Source organism: Schistocerca cancellata, chromosome 3 (genome assembly GCF_023864275.1).
Source record: "Schistocerca cancellata isolate TAMUIC-IGC-003103 chromosome 3, iqSchCanc2.1, whole genome shotgun sequence".
NCBI classification, from domain to species: Eukaryota; Metazoa; Arthropoda; class Insecta; order Orthoptera; family Acrididae; genus Schistocerca; species Schistocerca cancellata.
Genome location: NC_064628.1, coordinates 108,810,292 through 108,819,061, shown reverse-complemented (window position 1 = coordinate 108,819,061; position 8,770 = coordinate 108,810,292). Strand labels below are relative to the sequence as shown.

The window sequence follows — 8,770 nt, the reverse complement described above, 5'->3', positions numbered from 1 at the left end:
CTTGCTCTGGAGTATCCAGAAGCTACTGGCATGGACGTCGATTAGCCGCCATATTCTCCGGATCTGAACACATGTGACTCCTTTTTGTGGGGCTACATGAAAGACAAGGCGTACGGCAATAATCTAAAACCAATGCAGAGCTATAAACAGACATTAAGGAGGTCATGGACAGCATCGATGTTCCGACACTTCAGAGGGTCGTGCAGAGTTTCGGTATTTTAGTTTCACATCATCGCCAATGATGGTAGGCGTATCGAAAATGTCGTAAGCTAAATCCGAATATCTATGATGACGATTACATGCTGAATAAAGTATGTGTACGCCATAATTTGTAACTAATTTACGTTTTGTTTCATGTGGTTCAATAACTGCCACACTGTACTTCAAGTGTTGCTTTTTCTAAGATTCGTTACGTTATTAAGCACAGATGTCTTTTGTAAAACAAGTATTTGAGCAATTATCAGATTTTAACTTACGTTATGAAGTAGTTGACTCTAGTAAAATATTGTTCCTTTAGGTAAAAATATATTTTTGAAATAGTTGAAAATGTGGTAGTTGTTAAACTTTGTTTGTTCACTTAACATGTTTTGAAACAAATCTGTGTGTCACAGTATTTCCAAGTGTTCTAGATGATCGACTTTTCTACCATTATTTTCTGCTTCCTCCCACAGTGGCTCATTTAGTCACGCTGTGTGAGGGCTATATCGTAGCAGTTGTGTCGAGTGCAAGTGACTGTAGTGGGTGTATGACGTGTTTGTATTCTAAGATGATGAGGCAGAGGAGTCTATGAGACACATAATTTACTTCTCTCTAACAATGAAAAAATGGTTCAAATGGCTCTGAGCACTATGGGACTCACTGCTGAGGTCATTAGTCCCCTAGAACTTAGAACTAGTTAAACCTAACTAACCTAAGGACATCAGAAACATCCATGCCCGAAGCAGGATTCGAACCTGCGACCGTAGCGGTCTTGCGGTTCCAGACTGAAGCGCCTTTAACCGCACGGCCACTTCGGCCGGCTAACAATGAAAAGTGGCGCCGATCTCAACAAACCGACTTCATGAGACATAACATATTTTCCAGGTCTGGCAGTCAGGGACGTCACATAATGAAAATTTTTTCTACCATCAGGGTTCGAAAAAGTTACCTCCTCGTCGAACGCCACAGCACTGTGTCATGTTAGCGATCTTTCGGTTGCAGATGCAGCTGAACGAAACATCGACAGAAACCATTCGCCACCTCCTACGATTCAATCGGACTCGGCACTAGATTTCGGAACCCCTTAGGGTGCTCTGGCGCATTGGACATGCTTGGCCGCCGTGTAATGTTGCGTAGCGGACAACAACCGCCGCGCGGCGTCTGCTGACCGTCCTATCTGGCGCGGACGGTGCTCGGGGCGGAGAACCTCGGCACACCATTACCGCTCCGCCAGCAGCTCTCAGCTGCTGCATAAAAGCTGGCCGTTGGCGTCCTCTACGTGCAATCTGCACGATGTCCACCTGGACTACAGCACGGAGAGTACCTCCTCAGCCCTCCTTGCGAAAGATACTCGTCGCGTCATTCTTGCTGCTAACCCCTTGTGCTACTTGCCGACAGGAAGACGACACCACCGACAGTATACTGGCAGGTACGTGAACCTCCTGTCCAACACCACGAATATGTGTGAAAATGTGGTTCAGATGTTCTTTGGCGTATACTAACTTCCAAAACTCGTGGACGCATCTCTTTAGACAGCAGAGAAAGCAGAATAACAAACCACTTCGCTGAGCCCTTTTAATTTTCTTGTATAATTTTCATACCGTCTTGTTCCAGTAATAACCAGCAGCCGAGTCAGGAAGTTTTCAGCTAAATACAAGGCGAACTAATAGTGGAGCACTGGGGGGCCCTAATTGAGAATATTCGCGAGGGAACATTCAGTTCCGCAATTCCCCTAGAACCAAGAGAAACGTCTAGAAAAACTTGATCAGAAATTGATGAAGGGAAAAATGTTTAACACAATTCTGGGACAATATATGCCACACAAAATACTGAAAAGCCCGATGTGCGTGGAAGTGTGTTTGTTTATTTGTGTACAGAATGAGGTCGATGACTTGCTAGACATGTGAAGTGTATCTTTGTAGTTTTCTGTTATAAAAATTCCGTATAGGAAACAAGTTCATGAGTTTCTCCCACACAAATTCCCACTCTTATCCATTTTAATGGTTTCTGCTGACCAAGAAGACGTTGATCTGTCAAGCCACACGAAATACAGTTTAAATACAAATACGTTGTACCTCATACCTGTTGGTCGTAGATATCGGTATTCTGCAGAAATGATTGTAAATAGAGACTAGGAGAAGAAGAATATTATTGCAAACTAGTGACAGCATCATATATATTACTTATTTAGTGTGCCAAGACTTCATCATTTTGTTGATTATCCTTCCGTGTAAAGGATGCAGCAGTTGCTATTTTTCTTTGATTCTAGGAACGTAACTGCAACGTTAATTATTAATTAATGTCGTTGGATGTTACAGAGATCTTTGGTGTGACGTCACAAGTGCTGTACTGCTATTAAAATCGTTCGCCAATATTTTATAACGTCTTAGGTTTCAGATATTTATTTTAACGCTTATTGGTGATGACCTTTGCTGTAAAAGTGTTTTATTAGTAGATTTTCTTTCATATCAGTCTTCCTCATTGTGTCATTTTGTCGAGTGGTCTGCTATTCGAGAGTGTGCTTACATCATTCATCGAACTCTTATCAGTGTGTTTACATTTCGAGGCGTACAGTTGCAGCTGTAGCGGTTCTAAAGCTACGTACTGACAAAAATGTTTGTGCACTCTTATTCGGTTATTAAATTTAGTAGTTTTCAACGGCATCTAGTGCTGTTTTATGTAATGTAACAGTTTAATAATATTTCGGAAACTTTCACTCACTGAGTTTCAAACAGTTGTTTGTCTGTTGTGGTCATTTATTAAATTTAGTACTTTAGTTTACAACCGGTATTTCCTGCTGTTTCTGGTGAAATATTTCAATAAAAACTTTCGCTGACTGTGTTTAGTTTCTTTGATTGTTCCAGTGACCGCTTGGCTTCTTGGTTTTAGATAGTAAACTATGTGACATTTTTGTGGTAGGGGAACTCGGGGCGGAACGGGATACTTAATGTTTAACAATTTCTATAAAATAAGTGAACGCAAGGAAACACTTCTTAAAGTGATGAAAAAAAAAACACCTTGTAGTGTAACGTAATGTACCTTATTTTAAAATCACTTAAAACAGTACAATTTCCATTTTTTACAATTTTTCAAATAAAGTCTTCCATATTTCCCGTTCCGCCCCATCCAAGGGGCAGAATGGTATAAGGGAATTTTCTGTTAAATTATTGCATAAACGTTGAATTTTAATTACGAATATCACATTAAACTATGACAAAATGTTGTATAACAGGCAATTCAGACTAAGGAAGGCGTAATTTAAACAATTAAAAAGTCATTCTTCAAAATAAGAAAATATTTTAATGCCATTCTGAAAAATATACAATGCTTAATAACCAACAAACCACTAACTACTAGCCCTTTCGACAATAGTCACAAATCCGTATTCATCTTCACTTTCTATGCCAGCACATGAATTGTGTGCCCACTCTGGCATGCGACCCAGCCTTCATTAGAAACGGAGTAGAAGTCCCCACAGTAGAGACACTCAGCATCCTCTCTCTCTGATTCTCTCTTCTCCATCATCGTCTTCTTTTTATTTTTCCTAAGGTCACTGATGTCCTCTGTTTTGGTTTTTTAGGGTGTACAGTTTTATATTTTTGCCTTAAGTTGCATTGCACCTGACGTCTCTGTCCTGACATTGTTGCCGGCCGGTGTGGCCGTGCGGTTCTAGGCGCTTCAGTTTGGAACCGCGTGACCGCTACGGTCGCAGGTTCGAATCCTGCCTCGGGCATGGATGTGTGTGATGTCCTTAGGTTAGTTAGGTTTAAGTAGTTCTAAGTTCTAGGGGACTGATGACCACAGATGTTAAGTCCCATAGTGCTCAGAGCCATTTGAACCATTTGAACCTGACATTGTTTAGATTTGTGCACCCTCCTCCTTTCTGTAGGCCTACTTTACGTGCGACAGCATTCTCCAGTTCCTTCTTATAAGGAGACTCTGTTAATACGACGGTTTTTCCTTTTCGTTTTGTAGTCCGCCGAGTATTTTGATAGGTTAGTGGGATTCGAATGACAGCCCCTGGCGGTATCAGGAAAGCTGAGTTGTTCGGCGAACATAGCTGCTTGGGAGAGTCTGGCATCCATGAAGATCCAGGCTGGGTTTGCTTTCTACTTGCATCAAAATATGACGGGGCAGAACGGGACACTATCCCATTCTGCCCCGTTCCGTTCCGCCCCAAGAGGTTAACAACTTGTATGGAGTGTAATAACTAACGTATTTAAACGCATTAAATAACTAAAGTATAACAAATGTCATGCACTTTAAGGGAATGTGTCATTTTAGGGTATACAATCAACAATTAACAGCTTACCGGGCGTTGAAATTCACCAAACGTTAGAACGACGCAAGCGGTAACGTGACGGACAACAATTCACTTAGATCTCGCACTTCAAATTAAATCAGAATGGCTGCCCTCACTTCCCTTCCATTCGGAGAAATAGATACATGCTCATACAAAAGGCTGCAACACTGTCCAGTCTATAAAAGAGCAATTTCCCATTGTGCCCCGCTATCCCGTTCTGCTCCGAGTTCCCCTATTGGTGCTAGTTGGTGTTTCATAGTATTTATAAACGTGGTTGCTTTATTAGTAGAGAACGAAATTCGAGATCATTATTTTTATTTCTTTAAATTGTTTTACTGTATTAACTGAACATAAGTAACGTATATTTTTAGTTTCTTCAGTAATTGTTGACATTTTACCTTGAATGAGAAGTGTAGGCTTTGTCGAGATTTGTGAGAATAGGGTTACGGTGTGAGATTTGTTCAGAGCAATTTAATTGAGGAGAATGCAGTGGGGAAACCAGTGGGTATTCTAGAGGAATCCCCCCTGGAAATGCAGAATTTGTGGCAGGTACAAGTTAGCAGAGAAGCAGGAGCGTAAAAATTGCGTTCTTCACGTGCAGTTACAAAACTCAAAGGATGGACTAGATAGGATGAGGATGGTGAAGGGCGTTGAGGATTGGGAACTGGAAGTTGGCAAGAAGGGTGCTAGGAGGAGGACATATTCATACAGTAGTACTTTAAGTACCACTAATAGATTTGACCAGCTCTCAGAATCTATTGAAGGGGAGCCTCTTGTAGTTATAGGTGTAGGAAACATGCAGCAGGGCTAAGTAGTTAATTTTCTTAAGACACCTGCAGTTTCAAGCAGAAAGAAGGAGGTTCTGCTACTAGGTAGATCACACGGAAGAGGTGTTGGCCAGAATTTGCAGGAAATGCCGGAGAATGAGTACCAAGTCACCATTATTGTGAAGCCTAGTGCGGGGTTGGCTCAGCTGACTGTTAACTTAGAGGAGTTACGTAGGAACTTTATGAAAGAGGATCAGGTAGTGATTGTGGGTGGACCTTGGAATAGTCCTGGTAGGGATGGGGAGAATGATGCTGGTGGTGACCTGGAAAAGATAGCTACTCAAACTGGTGGCACAGATGTGCACTTCTTGCAACTGTTTCAGTGTCATCATCTGCCTCGTCTTGATGCTATTGTTAGGAGTGTTAACATGGGGCTTGAGAAGGCACTGATGGCGGAGAGCAAGGCACACATTTCAGTGGCAAAGGTATGCCTGTCAATAGATCGGGTTTCACTAGGCATGACATGCACCTCAATAGGAATGGAAAGAGAAGGTTGACAAAGCTTATAGATGACAGTGTAGTAGGCTCTCGTGGGATTACTCATATGAAAATTCCATCTGAGCTACACCGTTTTCTGGACTGAAGTCAGTTGATAATTATCCCTGCTTAAAGAAAATCTCTCTAACAAAGGAACCACCTTCATAGGAGATCAGGTATCCAAGAAGTGAAGGAAATTAATTTATTTCACCAAAATGTAAGAAGTATTACAAATAAAGTTAGTGAACTGCTTATAAATGTTGACTCCGACATTATCAGTATATCAGAGCACCGCTTAAATAACTTGACAATTCAAAGGCTTCCTTAACCAGGGTAAACATTAGTTGGCTGTTCTTCAAGGAGTTAAGGAGTTCTTTGTGGAGTGGGAAGAGTGGTCTGTATGTAAAAAAAAAAGTATTCAATTTGAGTCTGCAGATGTGTCAAAGCACTCCATTGAACAGGTATTTGAAAGCTGTGCAGGTTTGGTTGAATTTAGTGAAATTAAACTTCTAATTGCTGTTATTTATAGGTCCCATAACTCTGACTTCATAACATTTCTGCTCAAGGTAGTAAGGGTTATTGATTCACTTTATAGGAATTACCAAACCTTATTGTGTGTGGTGGCTTCAATATTAATTTTTTACGTGATTGTGGAAGGAAAGGACATTGGACGATCACCTAAATTCATATGATCTGATGTAAACTGTGTTTTTTCTGCCAGGATGTAGGGGAACAGGAGTACAAATATAGATAATATTTTTATTGATTCGTCATTAACTGATGGTCATTCTGTTAGTAAAATGGTGAATGGCCTTTTAGACCATTCACAGGATAAAATTATAACCAAATGGTCAGTTATGAAGGAAGTGTCTGATCAGCAGCACAAGGCCGAGAAGATAAAATAGATGCGAAAGAAAAATGTTCCTGTTACTGATAAGTTAGATATATGTACAGAATATGTACGGTATTTATAGTTGGTGAATTATATAAAATCTTAGTTTCTAATGAGAATCGTATAACTCTTTGTGAAAATTGCATTATGAGAATGATATCTGAAATACACTTCCATGGTACTGAAGATTAAGGACTCGTATGGTTAAGATGGAGTATCTGGCAGTATACTTAAGTACTGTACTGCACATGTTAGCCCAGTGCTGAGCCATATTTGTAATTTTTCCTTTAGGAATGATCACTTTCCTGAACGATTAAAGTACTCAGTAGTAAAGCCACTTTATAAAAGAAATAAGGTAGGCAAATTTAGACCTATTTCTATGCCATCAGTGTTTGCTATAATTGTGGAAAACGCTGCGTATGTAAGTATAGTTGATCATTTCATTTCACATAATTTGCTTTCAAATGTACAGTTTGGTGTATTCTCTTTGTGAATGAGGTACTTGATGTGTCAAAACAAAGGTTGCGAAGGCTAAGCATCTTTTTTGATTTAACTAAGGCGCGGGGGGGGGGGGGGGGTTGGTTTATTTTCAGTAATAAGGCTTCGAAATTCTGAAGGAAAAATTTCTCAGTCCAATCTGGTCACGGAGTAGGCAGTCCGATGCTGTATTTGTGTTGATAAAGATTTCAGTTTCTTGGAGTTCAAGTTTCGTGCCTTTGACAGCAAGCTGTAGGTCATGGAGGTTCTGTTCTATGCTGGTGCAGAATGATTTTGTTGGGCAATGCGGCAACCACCATTCTGCAATGAACCAGTCATGTAACTTCCCGTGCACCATCTGAAGATGAAAGTAAAAAGGTTAGAAAACCGGTTTATAAAAGAAACAAGTACTTAAGAAAAGGTGTAGTTGCACTTGTCTGTGTTTATATTGAACAAAATGTCACAGTTGCTTAAACATACGTAACAGATACGCTTGATCTAAAGATAGAGAATTACTCGAAATAGAATTAATGGAAGTCCCCACGATAGCCGTAGCGTTACTATTATAATTTTTATAAGTATAAAGCAAGATCCTGTAAAACGAAAACAGTCGTGAAATATCTAACGCATTCCTTCACCCGTGGCCAGTTAAAATCCATCTTTTCCAATATATATATCCAAGTTCTTACGCTACCAGAAGGATTACGAACCACGATGCACAGATAAATGCCTGAGTCTCTAGCGCCAGTGAAGACACTAAAATCTTAGGTTAATGATTCTGTGACCAAGTGATGACAGGTGGCACAAAATGGTAACAAAAATTCAAAATAATTCTAGCCATTTTTTGGGAAATGACTCAGATAAGTTATTTTACACAAGAGTCTAGCTGCGAAGCTAGAAAAAATAACAGAAGGCTTGGTAAATTAAAAGCACAGAAATCTGAAAACGTGGACACATGAAGCTGTAAATGAAGCCCCTGGGGGAAAATAGTCCATGAAAGGTATATGAAAGGTACACCATGGTGAAGTGAAGATACAGAAAAGATTGTAGATGACAAGAAAGGTGTTGATGAGGAAAGGTTAATTCCACAAAATAAAGGAGAATATTACAAAAAGAAATAATAAAAGGTAAGAACATGTACTAGATAGAGACATGCCAAGATAGCAACCTAAAAGTAGACAACACAGAATTAGTAAAGCGTGGTACGTAACATGAAGATATGTCAGAAATGAGTCTTATCTGATTATAGGAGCGGATAATCTGTTTCTAAAATTTGATAACATAAAATAGGACAGAATACACTGCGGCCTATGCAAACAGTCGCATTAAATGAAACACTAGTAGATAAAGCAGCTTTCCAGGAAACGAAAACTTGGAAAGCTACAGTCTTGGGAAACGTACACATGGAACTCCTAAGGTAGCCCTCCCAGAAGGTTTAGAAATTCTGGCAGATACGTTAACAGATGTTTAATTGATGAGGAACTGCCAAATGAATGGAAATACAATTATTTCCTCCATATTTAGAAAGATTAAGCCGACGCAATAGTGGAATATATTGCTAAGTAATAACGCCTAAAACAGAAGTACAAATAACGG

The 8,770-nt window shown here is 39.9% G+C and overlaps 1 protein-coding gene across 1 annotated transcript in view; it reads left to right on the top strand.

Annotated features, from left to right (window-relative positions):
- The first annotated feature begins 1,491 nt into the window (after positions 1-1,491).
- LOC126176147 (uncharacterized) overlaps positions 1,492-8,770 on the top strand; it is a 23,048-nt gene continuing 15,769 nt past the window's right edge. The window contains exon 1 of the mRNA XM_049923288.1: positions 1,492-1,627. Coding sequence (XP_049779245.1) covers positions 1,492-1,627 — 136 coding nt within the window. The remainder of the gene's footprint in view (positions 1,628-8,770) is intronic.